Genomic DNA, 23619 nt, shown 5'->3' with positions numbered 1-23619 from the left:
AATACTTCTAAAGCATTTATTCATCTCAGTTAATGTTAATTTCAACATTTACAAAAACTTTATTGAATGCAATAATAAAAGTTATGTCTGTTTACATTATTTGGACATGAGCAAACAAATATCAGTTGTATTTTAATTAATGAACCTCAACAAAGATTAATAAATGTTGCAACAAATGTATTGCTCGTTGTTAGGTAAGTCGATGCGTTTTTTTATGGTGATTCTCATGATAATATTTCTATTACTAACTATTTCTATTACAATCAGCATAACTGAAAGGCAATAAAACAAATACCACCATGGTGTATAAATAATTTATAATTTAAAGAATGGATTCCTCCTTAAATCCTTCCTTTCAATCCTAAACAAGAATGAAAGTGTGATGCAAATAAAGCATTCCTTGTTTTTTGTTGGAGCTGCCGGCTTAAGACGTACACCTGTGCTGCCTTTATGCTTTATTATTATTATTATATATTTTTTTATTCTATTTTACTTTTCTTTTTCTTTTTTTGCGATACTTTGGCAATAAAAAAAAATAATAATGGAAGGACAAACAAAATCAGCTTAGCAGGAGCTGGGTTCAGTGAAGATGAATCCTTGAAAGAAATTCTGTTTTCTTTCGTGACCTGCATGCATGCTGCTGCTGCCGGAGTAAAACCATTGACAAAACTGTAAATCTAATATATGACTTTCAAAGCAAACATTATGCTGATTACATTTGGCTCTCCACACTGACAAGGATCCAACTGTAATCTCATTCATTCACAGCAATTCTGTCATCATTTATTTATCCTTGTTTATAACTAGTCACCATTCACCTTCATCGTGTGCATATGTGATGAAAATGAACAGCTCCTAACGTTAACAGTCCTGCAACATTAGTCAGAATATCCATTTCTGGGTAAACTGTTTCTTTAAGATTGCAAGATATGCATTTACTACTGGTACTGTATTTTAAAAAATTAAAATACATTTTAATTATGAACAGTGTGTCTGGTCAGAATCCTGCAGATGGAGCCCGCGAATCGCAGACCCCAAATAGGCTCATGCCATGACGTACTTCCTGGGAATTGTAGGCCATTTGTGATGATCGGGGATTTGTGTACGGATGTATTACGGAGCCCGTTATGTCTATAGAACAATAAAGAAGACGCTACCGATGGCACGTGACACCACAGAGATTTTAATTTTATTTTACAAACAGTTCGATTTTATGTATACCATGTAGACTGGCAGACGCAAGATTAATAAATAATTAAAATAAAGGACTACAGGAAGACGCGCGCGCTATTGAAAGTTTCATCGTCCTGCGCGCTCTCGTCGCGTGGCGCCGAGTTGAGTTCACCGGGGTCTCGCGGAACGGCGGGAATACTCCGTAACGGTTCCTCGGCGGATGTGCTTTAAATTTCCGTCGAGAACGGAGTTCATTTCGGAGCTGTAGTTAGTCTGAAATGTGAGCCCGTTACCGGATTCCGAGGCTGTGGAAAGCGAAATGACAGCTCGGTTCGTGCTTGAGGAGGGGTCAGCGGTCTCATGTCTGAGGTAAATGACAGTTCGTGTGTTTGTCGTTGTTTAATTTAATTAGAACGGAAAACTGAGGTGAAGTCAAAGAAAATAAAGTTTTTATTTACTAAATGTATTCATGTCATATTAAGCTTTTACGCTTTAGTCTAACTTCTGATAGCAGTTTCATATAATTTGCTGTGAAGAATTTGTTTTTGACGTTATATTTTTTTATTTGGACAGTATACTTTTGTTTTCGTTCATTTTTACGGATGACAAAAAGTGACTGTTTCGTTTTTTTTTCTTTTACGCACATTGGTTTGAAGAAACCTTATAATAATTATTATTATTATTATTTTGTAATATCAAAAAGGTGACCAAAAGGGATACTTAACTCAAAAATAATCTAATGTTGTTCCAAACCTAAATAGAAATGTCTCGGTCACCGTTCACTTTCATTGCACCTGTTTTCCATTCAAATAAATAAACGGTAATGTTAAGTTAACTGGAGGCTGTTATTCCGACGCACGCCTCCTTTTGTTTTCCACGAAAGAAAAAAGCACATAATATTTAAAATTTTCTACACGGACTCCAAATCCTCCAAAAGATGTATTATCGTGTTGCACGCCCAGTGTTTTCAGCGTAACTGAATGATTTACGGTGCATGCGAGTTTCGCGTGAACCAAATAAAAATTCTTAGTGTTCAGTGCAGTAAATGAATGCAAAGCGAGCATAACGACACTGTTGTCATACTCTTTGTCTCACGTAGTTCATACGATGACTGTGTGATGGTCCTTAGAGAATATCAATCATTGTATTTATATCATATCATTATAAGTGTCCTTTGACTTGTCTTGAAACATTCGTTCTTTTGGCAGGTTTGCTTATGAAATCTGGCTTAACGTTACCCAAAGGTTTTTTGTTGTTGTTGTTTTTTAAGAACAGGCAGTGTGGTCATCTTCTGTTCTGATCCTGACAAGAGAGAGAGAGAGGGAAAAAGAGGTAGAGATAAACAGTGTATATGTGTGCTGTCTCTCCCTGTCTAATGAGTGACTAAGCACTTCGGTTACTGGCCTTACAGAGCCATCATGGATCATTAAAGCTTTAGTAGTTGTAGTTGTGTTTGATGAGGAGTTATTAAGGCATAGTAATTACTGTTCTTTCTTCCCTAGAGAACACACTATAAAAATTTGACCCGCCAGCATACAGTAGCATGTATGGGACATCGCCTCTCGCAAGCATGCAATCTGTCAGATCCTCGGAGACAGATAGATAATCTTTCTTTCCATTTGATTCAGGCCTTAACGGGTGCTCAGAGTCTTTAAATATGAAAAATAAGTCATTTGTGAAGTGTTGAATGAAGATTAATGGCCGCCCTCCAAAAAGATCCTGAAGTTCTATGTGATTGACTTCACATTCATTTGAATGTCATTTTGGCTTCGTGACCTGTTCCTGAACCATTGGGAATTTGTGATTTACTAGATATGCGCTCTGTAATTGTTCGGTTCTAGGAAAGCTGTTGATAAGCAATTATTTTGATCATTTCTGGTCAATGTTGCGGTTGCAACACAATTACCAGAATTCCCTCTGGCCTGGTTCCATGTTCTGCTTGTAAGCTGAAAAAAAAAGTGGTCTACTTGTTTCCAATACGCAAAGCAGCACAACGACCTTGTCAGACCTAATAAAGATGAGAAAAGATAAGCCACAAGCCCTGTTTCTATCTCAGAACAGTAGTTGACTTGAAATCAACGGCCTTTCTGTCACATCTTACATGTGTCGTGCTCTAAAGGTGAATCTTTCATTACCACCTACATTTATCCATTAGAATAACCTTTCACAAGTGGCTGCATTATTAAATTAGTCTTGTCGAGACAAGCAAAGATTGAATACAGGGGACGGTTAACCTGAATGGCAGTTATTTAACAATGCTGAAAAAGGCTAAGAGGAGGCAAATAATTTTCTGAGAGCTGACCTCTTTTCCATTACTTGTCTTGTAAACTTGTCTTAGCTGTTAATTGACTGAATCTTCTTAAAAGGAGGTTAATCAAATCTATTCTTTGCTTTAAACTATCGATTAGGTTTAGATACGACATCATGCGTTGCTTTTGCAGTTACAGTGAGACGTATGGGAACAGTATCTCTCTTCCTCACTGTCTCTCTCATTTTCTGTGCTTGCGGAGGTGTGACATTCGCAGGTTCCATCAGTAAGACACACATGGTTTTCTCCTCTTTCCTCTCCAGCTCACTGCACTGTGCCAGCCCTTAATGAGCTCTGTAATGCAGATTTTAGACGTGACGATTTGTTTGTTTCTTCAGCAGGCCTTTTATCAAGATACTCACTTCTTCCTACCAGGAGCTGCTATTTAAATGCTAAACTCTGCCTTGTAGCCATCATACTCTGTGGAATAGTTTGGTTGTTTTTAAACCTTGCTTTAACAGACATTGTGCAGGTTGGTGCTATAATTTTAACGCTTTTCCTAGACCCTGGCATCACGCCTTCGCTTTAGAAGGAAATACTATGAATTTGCATGCTTGCTGTCTTCGAAAGCACACGCCAGGCTTTATTGTTCATGCTCTGTTTTGTTGTAGAGGCCGTCGGGGGTTATATACCAAGCCCTGAGCCAAGCTTTGAGCTTACTTATACAGTCAGCAAGAACTGAGCTGTCTCTAAGGAGCTGCCTAACTCTCATGGGACTCCCTCTTGCCGTGGTAGAGAGCTTCTCTGATGGATGGTGCAATGCTCAAGCCACATGGTCATCATCCCAATGTATATGGTGTCAAACCTTGTGTAAAACACCTTCTGTTTTCCCCTGACCATGACTGCTGTCCCCAAAATGATCTTTTGGTAGAAACAGGATTCAAGCGCATTATAAAAGTAATCCATGTGACTTGTTGTGTGTGTATATTTATATAGGGCTGCACAATTAATCGAATTTCTAATCGCGATTACAATTATGGATGCCACAATTACATAATCGTTCAAAGCGGCAATTAATCGTTCAAAGTCCACTTATGTTATTCTGCACGCTTAAGATGCGTTTTTTTCTTTCTACATGTTATCTTAAGGGGTTTTCCATTGTTTTAGTTTTAGTATAACATTATAATACCATTCATATTTCTACTTTTTTTTTATCATTTAAAGAAGAAACCAATCCGATGTATATTTGACATTTGAGACTTAATACTATAGAAAAGCACTAAAGGTTTTTCAGTTAGTCTTTTCAGCTTGTTTATTTTCATATAAAAATACAGCATGCAGTTGCATCAAACAGAACAGTAGTTGACTTGAAATCAACGGCCTTTCTGTCACATCTTACATGTGTCGTGCTCTAAAGGTGAATCTTTCATTACCACCTACATTTATCCATTAGAATAACCTTTCACAAGTGGCTGCATTATTAAATTAGTCTTGTCGAGACAAGCAAAGATTGAATACAGGGGACGGTTAACCTGAATGGCAGTTATTTAACAATGCTGAAAAAGGCTAAGAGGAGGCAAATAATTTTCTGAGAGCTGACCTCTTTTCCATTACTTGTCTTGTAAACTTGTCTTAGCTGTTAATTGACTGAATCTTCTTAAAAGGAGGTTAATCAAATCTATTCTTTGCTTTAAACTATCGATTAGGTTTAGATACGACATCATGCGTTGCTTTTGCAGTTACAGTGAGACGTATGGGAACAGTATCTCTCTTCCTCACTGTCTCTCTCATTTTCTGTGCTTGCGGAGGTGTGACATTCGCAGGTTCCATCAGTAAGACACACATGGTTTTCTCCTCTTTCCTCTCCAGCTCACTGCACTGTGCCAGCCCTTAATGAGCTCTGTAATGCAGATTTTAGACGTGACGATTTGTTTGTTTCTTCAGCAGGCCTTTTATCAAGATACTCACTTCTTCCTACCAGGAGCTGCTATTTAAATGCTAAACTCTGCCTTGTAGCCATCATACTCTGTGGAATAGTTTGGTTGTTTTTAAACCTTGCTTTAACAGACATTGTGCAGGTTGGTGCTATAATTTTAACGCTTTTCCTAGACCCTGGCATCACGCCTTCGCTTTAGAAGGAAATACTATGAATTTGCATGCTTGCTGTCTTCGAAAGCACACGCCAGGCTTTATTGTTCATGCTCTGTTTTGTTGTAGAGGGCGTCGGGGGTTATATATCAAGCCCTGAGCCAAGCTTTGAGCTTACTTTCACAGTCAGCAAGAACTGAGCTGTCTCTAAGGAGCTGCCTAACTCTCATGGGACTCCCTCTTGCCGTGGTAGAGAGCTTCTCTGATGGATGGTGCAATGCTCAAGCCACATGGTCATCATCCCAATGTATATGGTGTCAAACCTTGTGTAAAACACCTTCTGTTTTCCCCTGACCATGACTGCTGTCCCCAAAATGATCTTTTGGTAGAAACAGGATTCAAGCGCATTATAAAAGTAATCCATGTGACTTGTTGTGTGTGTATATTTATATAGGGCTGCACAATTAATCGAATTTCTAATCGCGATTACAATTATGGATGCCACAATTACATAATCGTTCAAAGCGGCAATTAATCGTTCAAAGTCCACTTATGTTATTCTGCACGCTTAAGTTTTTCCATTGTTTTAATTTTAGTTTTAGTATAACACTATAATACCATTTATATTTTTACTTTTTTATAATTTAAAGAAGAAACCAATCCGATGTATAGTTGACATTTGAGACTTAATACTATAGAAAAGCACTAAAGGTTTTTCAGTTAGTCTTTTCAGCTTGTTTATTTTCATATAAAAATACAGCATGCAGTTGCATCAAACAATGGTATAAACATCATTCAATATAAATTGTGATAATTGTAATTAATCACAATTACAATTTCAAGGAAATAATTGACAATTATGATTTTTTTTAATAATAGTGCAGCCCTAATATATATATATATATATATATATATATATATAGAGGCGCGTGCGCTCACAGTCACATCCAAAGCGCTTACTGAGAGTACCAAATTGAGAAAGTACTGTCGGTTTTGTCTTAAGTTAATGTAAACAGTTGCAAAATAAAACGCATGGGTATCAGTATTGGATCCGTGAAATAGGTCTTGTGACAGCTAGGGATGCTCCGATCCGCCTTTTTTGCCTCCGATACAGATTCCGATACCTAGGATTCAGTATTGGCTGATACAGATACCGATCCGATACAGTGAAGTTTTTTTTCCCTCATTTAATTAAATGTCGAATTTATATATCTCTGTGTGTGGAACTGATAATGATTCTTTCACAATCTAATAGATACAGACTTCTTCATTAAAAAAAATTAAAATAAACAAATATAAAAAAATATAGGCCTATGTATATTTATAATCTATGACAAAAAATTATAAACTAGGTTAGTGGATAATTCGGCAGCAAAAGTTATTCTAGAAAAATCAGTGCACAATAATTTTAGAAATCCAAACATTTAGTGAAAAAACAATATTTTGTGTGGAACAAATAAAAGTGTTGCACTAAATATGGTAAAATGTTACACATTGCTAGTTGTATTATTATAAAATCCATTCATTAAAAACATTCATGAATGTATTTATATATACGTTTATACTATAAAATTAAAATACATTTATTTTAAATGTATAGCATATTTTTTAATAAGGCAACAACATAAGATAGATACGATAAGACAAAAAATACAGTGCAGCACGAACTGTTTTTATACAGTCAACCCTCAACGGACACCTTGGCAATTGAATCGCCATCGGCTAGTATATTTTTTTGTTTACTCGCCAGACTGAAATACTATACTATAATATATATATATACTGTATATAAAGTTATGCCATTTTACAAACATGTAATGTTTGTAAAATGGTACAGCTTTTTAAATATCTGAAAGTACACTCTTAATATCAGTCAGTCAAGCATTATAATATGATAATCAAGTATTATTTAATGATATAAGTTTAGTAATTTAAATTAAAACTTGGTAACCATGAACTTAGGACTGGTGCTGGTGCTTTTTTTGGTCATTCAGTGTTCCTGTAAAAAAACCAACAATAATACTGATAAGATATTATTATTAGTATTATTATTATTATTATTATTATTATATGAATTCTACATAATAGGTGAGCACCAGCCAATGAGATTGTTGTTTGTGCATTAGTTCTGCCCACTACAGGAAAACCCGGCAGTTCTTAAAAGCTGAAGTATTCCAAAGGAACTCTGTTATTTTTACAGGAAAATACAACAAAGTATATGAAAAACATCACAGATCGCTTGACGGAGAGTGAAACTCTGAAGTGCTCAGTCAGAGTGTTCTGTGAGTGAAAATATATGTGCTAATCATATACGCAGCTTCCAACTCACACACTGGCGAGTAAAATCTGAGAATTGATTAGCCATTGGCTAATATTAGACATCATTTAGTGCGCACATTGTAAGCACTTCGTGTTAAAAAGTGCAAAGCACAAAGGGAAGAGAAATTGATGTGTAGTGTATTATATCTGTGCAACAGTTATTGAGCCTTTTTTTAACAGTTTTAAATTTCAGTTACTGTGCACGTTAAAAACTATTTATAGTCTTTTCTACACCACAGACACCCGGTAGCAAGTAACAAAACAACATTAAACTCCTGCAAGAAGATAAAGTCCTTTTTGCAAAATCATAGACATGTATTTACAAATCAAGTATAATGGGAGCACAGAATGATCTTGGAGAGAGCTTTACCAAGCTGACTGCTGTAACCGAACGCGACCAGAGTTTAAAGGCTGAATGAATGACTGACAGCCACAGTGGAGAAAAGAGTTTGTGTGAACTTTAATGTAAGGACTTAAATATTCACATGTAGCTCACATTAAGCTATCGTATGGCTTCAGAAGTAACACATTCGAACAATTGGAGAGAAGAAAAAAAAAAAATCTCGGATTTGGATCAGCTCTCTCTGACCGATTCCCGATCCGAGAAAAATGGCACTATCGGAGCCGATACCCGATATGAATATCAGATCGGCGCATCCCTAGTGACAGCAGCCTAATAAAGCTGTGCCGTCTTTTATTAATGTTATTCAAACAACAAAAGACCCTTACTGCTCTTGACTAAATAATGTTTTGTTGAATAACTTTTAATGTTAATTTACAGTTTATTAAATGTCTGGAGCCTATTTAAAACACGTTCATAATTTAGAAAATGTAGTTAATACTTGCATCATTAATGATTTATTTTATCCACCCGCAACCCACCCGCAAATAATCAGAATGCATTTTTTTATTACCTGACCCACCCGATCCGCGGATTATCCGCAGCGCCCGCGGATAAAAACGCCATCCGCGCATCACTAGTTCCTAGCCATATCGGCCTAGAAAATCGCAACTTTTCATTTTCTGTCGGTCTAAGTGCACGATGTAACTACAGAAGAGTCAAGATTTAAATAGGAAAAATATAGAAACTCTTTGGTCATTTTTGAGCGAGATGCTAACGGTCTAATCAGATTCAATGATCTATGCTAAGCTAAAAGTGCTACCGCCAGACCCAGAGATCGGATGAATGGATTCGAAAATGGTAAAACTCAACTGTTTAACTCTAGGGGAGTTGGAAAATGAGCCTATTTTCAAAAATAGTGGAGTTTTCCTTTAAGATAAGCAACATCAGTGGGAGATTTTATGTCCTTTTTTGTGAACTTGCTCTAGATACAAGCATGTAGCAAGTGGGTACAAGTGAAACACAGCTTTCTCCTTGTCCTACAAAATGTTGTTTGTATCCCAGTTTCCCTTGGTGTAATGCCATCAATAGCACTCAAGTCACCTTTATGAAAATTTATGACTCGCCACGGTACCTCTGAGAATGTTTTTTTGACAGAACAGTTATGTTTAGATAACCTGAGCTTTATAGAAAACGATGAGCCACTTGGTGCACTAGTATTTCTTTCCTGACACCCTGTCTTATCTTCTCCAGGTCATTAAAGTGCTGAATTCACAGTGCAGCCCACAGATGCATTAGAAAACAAACTTCATCACCAGAAGGCTTGGAGACGAAGCACTCCTGTTCATGGAGGGCCGCTGGACCCTGCTGCTGTTTCTGGGGGCGTACCTGGTCCTCCTGGCTGCTGAGACACGCTTGATTACAGGCCAAGGCATTTACACCAACACGTGGGCTGTCCACATTGAAGGGGGAGCCGAGGAGGCTGAGAAGATTGCACACAAACATGGTTTCATCAGTCACGGGCAGGTGAGTGCTATCTCTCGTATCTTGTGAGAGTTGCTACATTTGTGTATGTGGACATAAGGCTGCATGAGGCTTGTAGTGATGTTCTAGTATATCTTTCACCTTCTTGCTGTCAAGCTCTGTTGCTTTACACAAGAGGAAGACAGATTTACACACACCCACATATATACCCGCACAATTGCAAAGGCCCCTTCGAGAAGTCCTTGTAGATGCTTGTCGAGTCACCTTTCCCCTGCGTCTGTCACTGTTCAATTCATTAAGATGGGAATGCGTCAGCTGTGATTGGGGAAATTAATTTCGGCTTATGTTGTATTCTTTTTCCTTGCAGCCCCGCATTGTCTCGTTTGTCTTGCCAGATGTTCCCTCTTCTGTTGTTATGGCATTAAACGCTTAGCTGGAAGACGAAAAGCAGGAATGTATCTGACAGCTGAAACATTGTATGTGAATTAATCCCTGCAAGTGCAATGCCCTCTGAGCTCGCTGTGAGGAGTCTGTGAATAGCACGTGTGTGGGAGGACAGGAGTGGAAAGAGAGAGCTCTCCTCTCTTCTACTCCTCCTCTCCTCTCCTCCCCTCTCCTCTCCTCTTTCTCTTGGCCTAGTTGGTCCAGTAATTCTAATTTTACTTGCACTGCCAACATTTCTGCTGGCCCCACCACAAAATAATATTTATTTATTTATTTTTAAAAAAAATGTTTAGCAATGAATTTTTTTATTTGCTAGAAATCATAATTTAATTTTTGTAAAATGTTTCTCTTGTATAAAAAAAAAATCTATGTGTCTTTCTGTCTGTCTGTCTATCCTTAGTCAAGAGTCTCCTTTCTAATGTAAACTGACAGAGCTGAACAAATTAAGTCACTCATTTTCGACCGATACAAACCAGTGATTCTGGTACACACATCTCAGACATCCATTACTAAGGAGATAATAAGCTGGAGGGGAGCGGTATTAGATAATTCAGTTTTAATTCCTTTGTTTATGCAGTGTCAGAAGTCAACCAAACACATTAAAATAACTATTCTGGTGGAACTTCAATTATTCCTCTGATACAAAGTCATGATATTGTTCTTAAACGGCTTATGTTGCATGAAAAGCATAAATAACTGGTGTCAGATCAGTGGGAAGGGTACTCACCAACTGAAGCCAGTAGTATATGTAACAGTTTCCATTGGAAGAATGTTACAGAAGTTAATTTAATGATTGTGTGTGTGGGTGACAGGAGGGAAAATTTGGCCTATACAGTGCAAGCAGGCAAGTGAAAATTAATGTGTGCAAATGTGGCAAATTTTTAGGCACTCCGTTTCAAATAAGTGTGGACTTGTACATAAATTAATGCCATCACGGTAAAAATGGGTTATTATTTAATTGTTGTTACATGCATGGATGCCTTTGGCCATTCCATTGTGCTGTTTTTGTTTGTTTGTTTTGTTTTGCAAAATGGTTCTTTTAAAAAAAAAAAGTTTAAAACTTTTTTTAAAAAGCATCTTTCCATTCTATTATGGTCCATCTTGCTCCCGAGGTGATTTTTAGTCAATCTATGAAAGTCAAGGACACAGGTGTCCTAGCAGAGTAACTACAGCAGTGTTTCCCCTGCCATTATTTTAGCATATTATATTAACGGCACCCCCCGTCCCCCTTGTAGGTCAAGTTAATTTTATTGAATTATATTTTCTCTATAGCGGTTTTGTGTAGTACTCGTACGAAACGCTTGTGACGCTTCCGGTGATATTAATGTCTGCCGTCTCACTAATGAGGACATAAATACATGAACAATATCTCCAGAACTGCTCTGAGAGTCACTTCATGAGCATATGACCGTTTCATCTAAAACGAGTAAAACTATCATCATGTCATACACACACACAAATGTAAAGGTATTCACGGCAACCCGTCAAAATAAAAGTTTGGTTTAACTTGAGGGCATTGGCAGAAATATATTATCACTGTTCAATTCATTAAGATGGGAATGCGTCAGCTGTGATTGGGGAAATTAATTTCGGCTTATGTTGTATTCTTTTTCCTTGCAGCCCCGCATTGTCTCGTTTGTCTTGCCAGATGTTCCCTCTTCTGTTGTTATGGCATTAAACGCTTAGCTGGAAGACGAAAAGCAGGAATGTATCTGACAGCTGAAACATTGTATGTGAATTAATCCCTGCAAGTGCAATGCCCTCTGAGCTCGCTGTGAGGAGTCTGTGAATAGCACGTGTGTGGGAGGACAGGAGTGGAAAGAGAGAGCTCTCCTCTCTTCTACTCCTCCTCTCCTCTCCTCTCCTCCCCTCTCCTCTCCTCTTTCTCTTGGCCTAGTTGGTCCAGTAATTCTAATTTTACTTGCACTGCCAACATTTCTGCTGGCCCCACCACAAAATAATATTTATTTATTTATTTTTAAAAAAAATGTTTAGCAATGAATTTTTTTATTTGCTAGAAATCATAATTTAATTTTTGTAAAATGTTTCTCTTGTATAAAAAAAAAATCTATGTGTCTTTCTGTCTGTCTGTCTATCCTTAGTCAAGAGTCTCCTTTCTAATGTAAACTGACAGAGCTGAACAAATTAAGTCACTCATTTTCGACCGATACAAACCAGTGATTCTGGTACACACATCTCAGACATCCATTACTAAGGAGATAATAAGCTGGAGGGGAGCGGTATTAGATAATTCAGTTTTAATTCCTTTGTTTATGCAGTGTCAGAAGTCAACCAAACACATTAAAATAACTATTCTGGTGGAACTTCAATTATTCCTCTGATACAAAGTCATGATATTGTTCTTAAACGGCTTATGTTGCATGAAAAGCATAAATAACTGGTGTCAGATCAGTGGGAAGGGTACTCACCAACTGAAGCCAGTAGTATATGTAACAGTTTCCATTGGAAGAATGTTACAGAAGTTAATTTAATGATTGTGTGTGTGGGTGACAGGAGGGAAAATTTGGCCTATACAGTGCAAGCAGGCAAGTGAAAATTAATGTGTGCAAATGTGGCAAATTTTTAGGCACTCCGTTTCAAATAAGTGTGGACTTGTACATAAATTAATGCCATCACGGTAAAAATGGGTTATTATTTAATTGTTGTTACATGCATGGATGCCTTTGGCCATTCCATTGTGCTGTTTTTGTTTGTTTGTTTTGTTTTGCAAAATGGTTCTTTTAAAAAAAAAATGTTTAAAACTTTTTTTAAAAAGCATCTTTCCATTCTATTATGGTCCATCTTGCTCCCGAGGTGATTTTTAGTCAATCTATGAAAGTCAAGGACACAGGTGTCCTAGCAGAGTAACTACAGCAGTGTTTCCCCTGCCATTATTTTAGCATATTATATTAACGGCACCCCCCGTCCCCCTTGTAGGTCAAGTTAATTTTATTGAATTATATTTTCTCTATAGCGGTTTTGTGTAGTACTCGTACGAAACGCTTGTGACGCTTCCGGTGATATTAATGTCTGCCGTCTCACTAATGAGGACATAAATACATGAACAATATCTCCAGAACTGCTCTGAGAGTCACTTCATGAGCATATGACCGTTTCATCTAAAACGAGTAAAACTATCATCATGTCATACACACACACAAATGTAAAGGTATTCACGGCAACCCGTCAAAATAAAAGTTTGGTTTAACTTGAGGGCATTGGCAGAAATATATTACTATTGTTCAGTAGAATGTACGTAACCGACTGCTACGACTAAAATTATTAAAACCTTATTTTTAAGGAATAAGCATTCAATATTTCTTCAATGTTTTAATTGTAATATTAAATTACCTTTATTTTCCAAAAACAAATTTGTTTAATTTTCATTACTTAAAAGATAGATTAAATGAATGTGTGTTATGCCTTAAAACAAAATGTAAATACACAACACAGAATTTGAGCAAAAAAATCATAAGGCTATTGTAAGAATAAATGAAACTTGTTTTATGCGTTCAAATAATTAGACATGCTAAAACAATAAAACATAAGGTTGGAAAAATAAAACATTTCATAGGGCCCTAAACATGTAATATTTGTTAAACTTTTAATAAATTGATGTTAAATTGTTTAAGTTTCATTATTTTAATTAATTAGACATGCTTTTTTATTAATAACATGTAACTTAACCAGTAAAAAGGAGTCCAGAAAAAAAAAAACGGACCACGCCCCAAAGCCGTAAACCTAGGGGAAACACTGTACAGGTATAGTTCATATTTATAGCCATGTTCCACTGTTGTTTATGTATTGTTTTCTTTAAAACCTTGATTTTTTTCAACAAAATCGCATAAAAGCAGTATTTAGGCTCTTGAGATTTCTTTTAAATAATTGACTTGTTTTAATATCTTGTTTACTATTCAAATCTATTTTTGTAGCTTTAACAAATATTATTTAATCTATTTTAAAAATTTCTGTAAAGCTGCTTTGAAATGGTGTGCATTGTGAAAAGCACTATATAAGTAAAATTGACTTGACTTAATGCATTAGACTCTGAAGAACAAATCAACTTTGAGTGCACACTAGGGTTGTGACGGTGAGGAAATTTTCCTAGCTTTTCTTCGGTTTTAAATGGCTTGTAAAAGCAGCGTGCACATTTTACTTTCACCTTGAAATAGCGGCAATTCGGCGTAAAGCAATTGTTAGTTTTTAGTTTGTTTGAATTTTCCCTCTTTCCTCGCTTTCTCGCTTTTAAATAGCTTAAAAGCACCATGCACATTTTACTTTTACTTTTGAATTAGCGGCAGGTCAGAGTCAATTGCTTGAATGCAACAACAAAATACAACGTCAAACTCACTTATCCTATATACACTGTATAAAACATAGAACTTTTATTAACAAAACAAATACAAATACACCATGCTATAGGGCAGGCTATGCCTAATATAAAATAACAAATAACTTACATAAAGTTTAAATAGGTATACAAAATTGGAAATAGCCCAAGTAAACATGTATAATATATAACCAAATAAATAAGAAACGTAGAACGTTTATTAGCAAAACGAGTAAGAAAGCTTGGAGGCACGGCATACACCTTGATGTCAAATAAAATAAATAAATGACACAAAGTTTAAATAAAGTAAAAATCAGCAAATAATGTGGAAACAAATGTTTTAAAAAAAAAAAACTTCCAAAATCACCTTAGATAAATGGCAAAGGTCAACAGGCTTTTCAAAATCCAAAATATTGCCAAACAGGTGCTTTTGCATCTCGTTTCAGAACTAAATCATCCGCGATCGTCTTGTCTGTCTCGCCTCACTATTCTTGTCAGTCAGCTCAACTCACTCTCCTCACTAGATAAATGAAATCTGATCTGTGATGCGACTGTCGTTCGGCATGCTGCATTAAGCAGCTGCGTTCAGTTTTTAATTGTAGTGTCTGTTCTTTTACTGAACTAAATGATTTTTATTACTATAAAAAATCAAAACGACTGTGGGGGTCAGTGCCACGGTGGGCAAGTGATGTGACCGGTGTTGCGGCTTAACACCGGTATCACCATCAGCACCGTCTATCGCGGCAAGCCTACTGCACACCAAAACATTTTTTTTCTTAACATTTTAATGTAGGTATACGAGTGCTCTTAAACAAAATTGTGAGTGTAGAGCCCTGTCAGATGTCACATCAACAACTGCGCAAGCTGCACACAAACACGTGAAGTTTGATTTAAACAGCTTGAGAACTTTTCCACTCCATCCTTGTTAAAAAAAAAATCTTGCGTTGTGATAGACTGTGCTGTGTGTACGTGCACATTTTGTGTTTGCATGGAATTCCTGGCGTTCATTAGTGTGGCATAATGAACAAGCTCTCCCTGCATCTCCATTGATTTATGCCTAACACTGACCTGTCAATCAAACACAGGACACTTTCACACCCAGCACGGCGGATTGATTTTTCATTATTCATTTCATACTCTCAGACAGATTGTGAGAGTCCTTGAAGGATCCCTGTGTTCTGAGTTGAATTTTTGATGCCATATGGTGCTTTCTCTCGTCTACCTCTCTCTCTCCATTTGATGTTATTTTTTTCTGCTCAGAAAATGACTTGAGCTGAGAGCTTTGCAATGCGGGTCTCTGGGTAAGGAGACGTGGCACGCTAATCCAAAGTGCTGCCGCCACGGCCGTGTTTTGGTGTGGAGCTTCCTTGCAGTGATCCAGCAGAAATCCTACACTGCTGAAATTATATCGCTTCAAAAATGCGTTATATAGAGAGAGGAACAGAAAGCGAGAGACTTAGATGAAAAGTAGCGAGACAGAAATAGTAGCAAAAAAGAATGGATGAAAGCGAGAAAATGATTCAGGGAGAGCTAAGCAGTAAGACTCTGAGGGTGCTTTCACACCTGGCTCGTTGTTTTCGGAACCTGGCACATTTCCCCCCTTAGCTCGGTTTGTTTGGGCATATGTGAACACGGCAATCACGCTCGGATCAGCGCCAAAACAATTGGTCCGAGATCGCCTGAATGAGGCGGTCTCGGCTCGATTGAAAACAAACTCTGGAGCGGTTCGGATGTAGTGAGAAAGCAATCCAATCTAACGGACCAACGAACCAGACTATATCACAATGTATAAAGGGTAATTACGTAAGTTCCGTGAAAAGCATTAGCTTTGTTGTTTTGCTAATACTTCAAAATGAACCTGTGAATGTCTGTGGGTGAGCACGTATTCGCCATTCAAAATAAAAAAAGTGCACTTTTTCATTTTATAATGCTGTCTTATTGCTCTTCTTCCTAGTAGGTACATTTTAAAAATGTTTTCCCGATGAATCCTGGACTCCTGCTCAAAATGATAAATTAATATCAGGACAGCTAAAGAAATACAATTTTAAAAAAGCTGTTGTCGTTCCATCCTGACCAGGGTTTGAAATTAACTTTTTCACTCACCAGCCAATTTGGCTACAACATTTTTAAGTTACCGGCCATTCATAATTTCTACTAGCCAAAAAAATTAAACAAATAAATAAATGAAAAAAAAGGCCGGAGGTAAGCCAACAGCTTGAGGCTGTCCACACTGGATGCGACAAAGTGACCATTGCAAATCATTTGTACTTTGTCAAACAGTAGGCCTACGTCATAAATAGAATGAGGCATCAGTTTACTGTCGGGGTTTGTCGTGCTGTGCTGCACCACATCACCGATTATAATGGGTTCTATAGTATTTTGTCGCTTCTGGTGTAGACACGGTGCGAGTCTTCAGGCATTTTTTTTTATTTTTCGTATGCTTCAATGCAAAGGAAACCAGTGCGCCCGCCACGCCATTATTTGTTGCGTAGTGATGGGTACAGAGCTGGACTGGGGTTAAAATTCGGCCCTGGACAAATCCAGCCTATCCGGCCCTCAAGTTCCCCTGTGAATGTTTTGCTGTGTTATAGGGCCTTCAATTGGAGTAAGTAAATAAATAAATAAATGAGGACAAAAACAAAAAAATGATACATTTCTGAATTCACAGCAAATGCAACAAACTAATAGCCTACTGCATTTTTGTCACATAGAAATGCACTTGACAGTATAAGCATTGATTTTGTGCTAGTTATCTTTAATCAGGCTCTTACTGAATTAACATTTTACTTAAATAAAAATTAATTAGAATGAAACATTTAAAGAGAAATAAGCTATTAAAGTTTGTTTACATGCATTTTACCTTGTCGTGGCTGTTTTCAGGCAGAACCTTTAATGTTGTCATATCACACAACTGTATAACACAATTCTGTGTCATTTCTGAATGGATCGAGCGATTTGATCCCTGATCCCTGATCCCGCTCTGCTTTAACGCACGGCTGGCAGATGCACCGGGTAGCGCCGCTTCACACTTTTGGAGTACTTGCTTTTTGCAGTTTCGCGTGAGCTGTAATTTAAAAACAGCGCCTAATATGAGGTCTCCCTTGCTTCGGCGATCGGCCCACCGGGAATGTCCCGGTGCTCCCGATGGCCAGTAGCTACATCTGGCCTCTCACAAGAGTCACCTAAGAGGGGAATTTCCCCCATTTTCAAAAATGAAATTCAGGCTCTGAACAAATGTTTGGGTACAGACCAGAATTGCGATATAGCTTAATGTTACGACTAAACTTCAAAAGGCTATGATTTTTCTAAATAAATATGAGCGCTGCACATTCTGCCGTTACCGGGGAAACAGATCCGAAAGCGCCTCCTGCTGACAGAGAATGAATGTGCATTTTTAATAAAGCTGTTGTTGTGAGTAAGGTATTCCTGCAATACCGGAGGCTGTTGTTTCAGGACCGCATTTCTAGGACCCTATAGATTTTTTTTTTTTTTTTTACATTTTATGTTGCGTTGTTAAACTGCTTTAAATTACTTTTTTTCCCCCCACATAAATCTACACCCCACTCACAATAATGACAAAGCAAAACCCAGATTTAGCACAACTTTGCAAATTTATTAAAAAGGAAACACTGAAATAAAATGACATTGCACAAGTCTTCATACCCTTAACTCAAAACTTAGTTGAAGCACTTTGTCAACAATTACAGCCTCAAGTCTTTTTGTGTATGATGCAACAAGCTTTGCACATCTGCATTTGGGTTTTTTGACATTCATCTCTTTAGATTATCTCAAGCTCTGTCAGGTTGGCTGGGGGACCATCGGTGGACAGCCATTTATAGGTTTATCCAGAGATGTCTGATTGGCTCCAAGTCCCAGCTCTGGCCAGGCCACTCAAGGACGTTCATAGAGTCGTCCCTAAACCATTGCTGCATTGTCTTGGCTGTGTGCGGAGGGTATTTGTCATGTTGGAAGGTGAACTTTCAGCCCAGTCAAGGTTCCGAGCGCTCTGAACCAGGTTTTCATTAAGTATATCTCTGTATTTAGCTGCATTCAGCTTTGCATCTTTTCTGATCACTTCCCTAGTCCCTGCCACTGAAAAACACCCCACTGCATGATGCTACCGCTACCATGCTTCACCGTTGGGATGGTATTATGCAGGTGATAAGCAGTGCTTGTTTTCCCTCAGACATGAACATGGAATTGAGGTTCATCAGACCAGAGAATCTTTTATTTAGGTGTATTTTTTTAAATTCCAATCCAGGGTTTCGTGTATCTTTACTGAGGAGAAGCTTGAGTTTGGTCACTTTGCCATCAAGCCCAGATTGGTGGTGTCGCAGTGATGTTTGTCCTTCTGTAAGTTTCTCCCATCTCCATATAAGATCATGGAGCTCAACCAGAGTGACCATCAGTGTCTTGGTCACCTCTCTAACAAAGACCCTTCTCCTTCGATTGTTCAGTTTGGCCAGGAGGCTAGATCTAGGAAGAGGTCCTAATTGTTTCAAACTTCATCCATTAAAGATTATTGAGGCCAAATGCCCCTGTGAACCTTCAACACAGCAGAATTTTTTGTAGTCTTCCCCAGATCTGTCTCAACACAATCCTGTCTCTCAGCTGTGCAGGCCATTCCTTTGACCTCATGGCTTAGTTTTTGCTCTGACATCCATTTCAGCTGTTAAACTTTATATAGACAGGTGTGTGTGCCTTTCCAAATCATGTCCAATCAACTGATTTTTCCAGTCGGAGTATAGAAACATCTCAAAAGATCTCCTGATCTAAATTTCAAGTGTCAAAGCAAAGGGTATGAAGACTTGTGCAATGTCATGTTTTTCAGTCTTTTAATAAATTTGCAAAGTTGATAAATCCCGTTTTTGCTTTGTCATTATTGTAAGTGGGATGTAGATTTAATAATATTATTATTATATATATTTTTTTATTATTTTTTTTTTTAAAGGAAATTTAAAGCAGTTTAACATAACACAACATAACAAAATGTGGGGAAAAAATGAAGGGGTATGAAGACTTTCTGTAGGCAATAGGGATGTCAATTTTCAAAAAAAAGTTTGTCAATTAATCGTTAACCTTAATGCTGCAAAATGTGTCTATTGCAGCAGCACGCAGTCACCGGCATGACAGGATGTGCAAAAGCCACTAAAAAAAAACAAAATTAAAAACTTTCTCACCTGATTTAAAGGTGTTTTAGTCTGAATAAAATGCTAGTAGCAGGATTGTAAAATGTAAAGATGTGATTATGATTATTTGATAAAATGAAGAGAGCTCGTTTGAGATCATTTTACTTTGTTGACTGTTTCCTATCCCGACACGGAGACCCCTGAACGCGCCTCTTTAAATGGTGTCGTGGTGATCGTTGTTGTATTTTAAAACACAATTGCAATGTTTTCAACTGACATTATGGCATTTCAAATAAAATAATCCCAAACGTAACTGTGGCGCGTGTGGCTGTGCTGCGCAGTCAGTGTACCGCGTCTATCGGCGCTGCTGCAGCAAAAACACACTGTTGCTAACATGAAACATTATCATGCGAGTATTATGATCAGTACTTTATTTGATCCTGCTGGATCCTGTTCCGGAAAATGTCAGATTTTAAATTTTTGCGTTCCGGTAGGCCTATTTGTTTTTAATAACCCGGCATTTACAGTGCATTAGATCGTGACAGTGCATGCTTGCGTGCATACGAGACGGAGCGAGCGCGGGTTTGGCTAGATGTATTTGGAGGTTATTACTCGCGTCTCATTCGGCACAAATCCAAACGTTTCCATAGTCTCAATGTATTTGAATGTTAAACTATTATTTATAATGTAAATAGGCTTGTACTTTACACGCATTCGCATATAGACGGAAAAGATCATCCTCTTCACATGAGCAAAAAAAGTCCTTGGCATAACAGCAGAATGGACTGGTATACTACGGTCTATTTAAACTGACCAGTGTAACCTTTTATTGTCACGTGCATGTTCCTGTTGAGTTTCTGTTTTCCTTATTTGGTCTTTCCAGTTCCTTTTCACATTATTTGTATCACCTGTTCCTTGTTATTAGTTATTAGTTATACCTATCACCTGTCTGCCCCTCGTTATCTACCCTATTTAGTTTGTTAGTAATTTTGCTGGCTTTCAGTTTATGAACATACCAGAATCAAAAATGCACCTTTAAGTTTATAGAACAGATAATATTAGATGGCCACCCTGCCTGCATGGAAGTCCTATTACCAGTTTTGTGAACCATACACAACGCATGACTCATAACTATACCAAATTAGGAACAAAGCAAAACATGAACTGGGATTCAACCAGAATTTTATTAAACTGAATTAGATTAAGTACACTTTCTGCTTGAATTTACACTGTTTTTCCGTCCATGTTACATACGTTAAATTTTACATCAACTCAACTTTGATCAAATTTTACTAGTTTACCATTGCCAGATTTATCCTGCTTTTCACACAGCTGTACCCCAGGTTTTCTCAGGATGTTAACCTGAGGACAATGGCTTTCTCCATGAAGATTGATTTTGCAGGCTATTGTCCTTGCAGTTAGGCCTAAACTGTGGAATCGCCCTTCTAGCCTGTTAATTTCTCCCTTGTCTGGAATTGTATGTTGATGTCTTCTCCTCGTGCCATGTGTGATTCCCTGTGACAAGAATAAATCCCTTTGTTTCGTACTCCTGGTCTCCTCGTTCCGCGCTCCTCACACTACCACCGACCGTGACATTTATATGTTTGGTTGACTATTTTATTTTGATAGTGAACAGACTGCAACGTAAGATGCACGGAATGCGCATTGTCATCCTTTCATGAATTTTTTTTTATATATAAATAGAGCACCACACCATACTTCTGTTAGCTTCCCCAGGTTTTCTCAGGATGTTAACCTGAGGACAATGGCTTTCTCCATGAAGATTGATTTTGCAGGCTATTGTCCTTGCAGTTAGGCCTAAACTGTGGAATCGCCCTTCTAGCCTGTTAATTTCTCCCTTGTCTGGAATTGTATGTTGATGTCTTCTCCTCGTGCCATGTGTGATTCCCTGTGACAAGAATAAATCCCTTTGTTTCGTACTCCTGGTCTCCTCGTTCCGCGCTCCTCACACTACCACCGACCGTGACATTTATATGTTTGGTTGACTATTTTATTTTGATAGTGAACAGACTGCAACGTAAGATGCACGGAATGCGCATTGTTATCCTTTCATGAATTTTTTTTTTATATATAAATGGAGCACCACACCATACTTCTGTTAGCTTAATTGAGTCATATTTCACTTTCTTTTTATAAAAACAAATTGTTGTTTTTATTTAGGCCTATTGCTTACCTAGGCTATACATTTTCCTTAAAGCATCCCATTTTGTCCCAGGGCTTGAAAGCCTGTGCCCTAGGCTAGTTAGGTCCATGCAGAAACTTGTGAACGATGCTCGTGGTTGTGGCATCACCGTTTAGTGACATCATTGAATGCTCGGGGAATACGTATAGTCCGTGTCAGTCCCAGCGCCTTTTAATTGCTGTTTTGAATCCAGCAATTATTTATTTACAAATTATAAGCTCTGATTATGACAAGTGTGGTATAAAAGCTTTGTTTATTAGAGGAATAATTGGTTCGCTAAAAAAAAAAAATTTTACATCGCGATCATGCTTTTGGATGACGTTCGAGCCCATATAGCCTACATTTATGCGGCTTTGTTCTGGTTTGCTGGTTGGTCACGAATTTCCACAAATACAATAATCTTTAGGCATCGTTTCTTTGCCTAAAGCCTCACCATCTAACCCTCTAATTTCACAGGTTTATTTTATTGTCATTCACTTTATCACCGTTTTCGCATCTAAGGGAAATGAAAGATTTCATGGCCATGAATTAAGAATGTTCGATTTATTAATTGGTTCCCTCATTTTAGTTAAATCATGGGTTATTTAAGGAACATGGACAGTGGCCACAAATAAGTCGTAGGAATGAATAGCCTATCTGTCCTGTGTCCCGCAGCCCTGCAAAGCGCAGAGCCCGATATGAAAGAATTATCTGGGGAAATGACTTGGTTACTACATTTCTATTGTATTAGAAATACAATAGGGTCCTAGAAATGCGGTCCTAAACTGCAGCCTTCGGTATTGCAGGATCATTGGGTTGTTGTTTTTTTTTTGTTCAGACTAATGTGAAAAATCGACCCATGTTTTTACCCTGCAAACACACAGAGCTGTAAATGTGAACTGGTGGATCGATAAGAATAGAATCCGTTATAAAAATCTAAACTAAAATGTGTTTGTATGTTATTTAAATATAATTTATTGATAATTGTTTAAATTAATATAATTAATACTTTTTGTATTAATATACCGGTCCACTCTGCTGTTATGCCAAGGAATTTTTTGCTCATGTGAAGAGGATGATTTTTCCGACTCTTTGCGAATGCATGTAAAGTACAAGCCTAGTTTACATTATAAATAGTTTAACATTCAAATACATTGTGAATATGGAAATATTTGGATTTGTGCCGAATGAGACGCGAGTAATAACTTCCAAATACATCTAGCCAACCCCGCGCTCGCGCCGTCTCGTATGCACGCAAGCAATGCACTGTCACGATCTAATGCACTGTAAATGCCGGATTGAACGAAAATGTTTCATGTTAGCAACAGTGTGTTTTGCTGCAGCAGCACCGATGGAAGCGGTTCACTGACTGCGCAGCACAGCCACACACACCAGTTACGTTTGGGATCATTTTATTTTAATGTCAGTTGAAAACATTGCAATTGTGTTTTAAAATACAACGACCACCACGAAACCATTTAAAGAGGCGCGTTCAGGGGTCTCCGTGTCGGGATAGGAAACAATCAACAAAGTAAAATGATCTCAAACGAGCTCTCTTCATTTTATCAAATGAACAATCACATCTATTCATTTTACAATCCTGCTACTAGCATTTTATTCAGACTAAATCCCCTTTAAATGGGGTGAAAGTGTTTTTTTTTTTTTTTGAGTAACTTTTGCACATCCTGTCATGCCAGGCTGCATAGACGCATTTTGCAGCATTAAGGTTAACGATTAATTGATCGTCAATTTAAACGTCATCGATCATTGAAATGATCGAAAATTGACATCCCTAATTTGTAATATATATATATATATATATATATATATATATATATATATATATATATATATATATATATATATATATATATATATATA

The 23619-nt window shown here is 37.5% G+C and overlaps 1 protein-coding gene across 1 annotated transcript in view; it reads left to right on the top strand.

The window, feature by feature from the left end:
- The first annotated feature begins 1081 nt into the window (after positions 1–1081).
- LOC107564611 (furin-like) overlaps positions 1082–23619 on the top strand; it is a 143851-nt gene continuing 121313 nt past the window's right edge. The window contains exons 1-2 of the mRNA XM_016249738.1: positions 1082–1542; positions 9423–9695. Coding sequence (XP_016105224.1) covers positions 9516–9695 — 180 coding nt within the window. The 5' untranslated portion in view covers positions 1082–1542; positions 9423–9515. The remainder of the gene's footprint in view (positions 1543–9422; positions 9696–23619) is intronic.

Source organism: Sinocyclocheilus grahami, unplaced genomic scaffold (genome assembly GCF_001515645.1).
Source record: "Sinocyclocheilus grahami isolate Dianchi unplaced genomic scaffold, SAMN03320097.WGS_v1.1 scaffold950.1, whole genome shotgun sequence".
NCBI lineage: Eukaryota > Metazoa > Chordata > Actinopteri > Cypriniformes > Cyprinidae > Sinocyclocheilus > Sinocyclocheilus grahami.
Note: the sequence above shows the minus strand (reverse complement) of the source record. Positions and strands in the feature narration are given on the sequence as shown.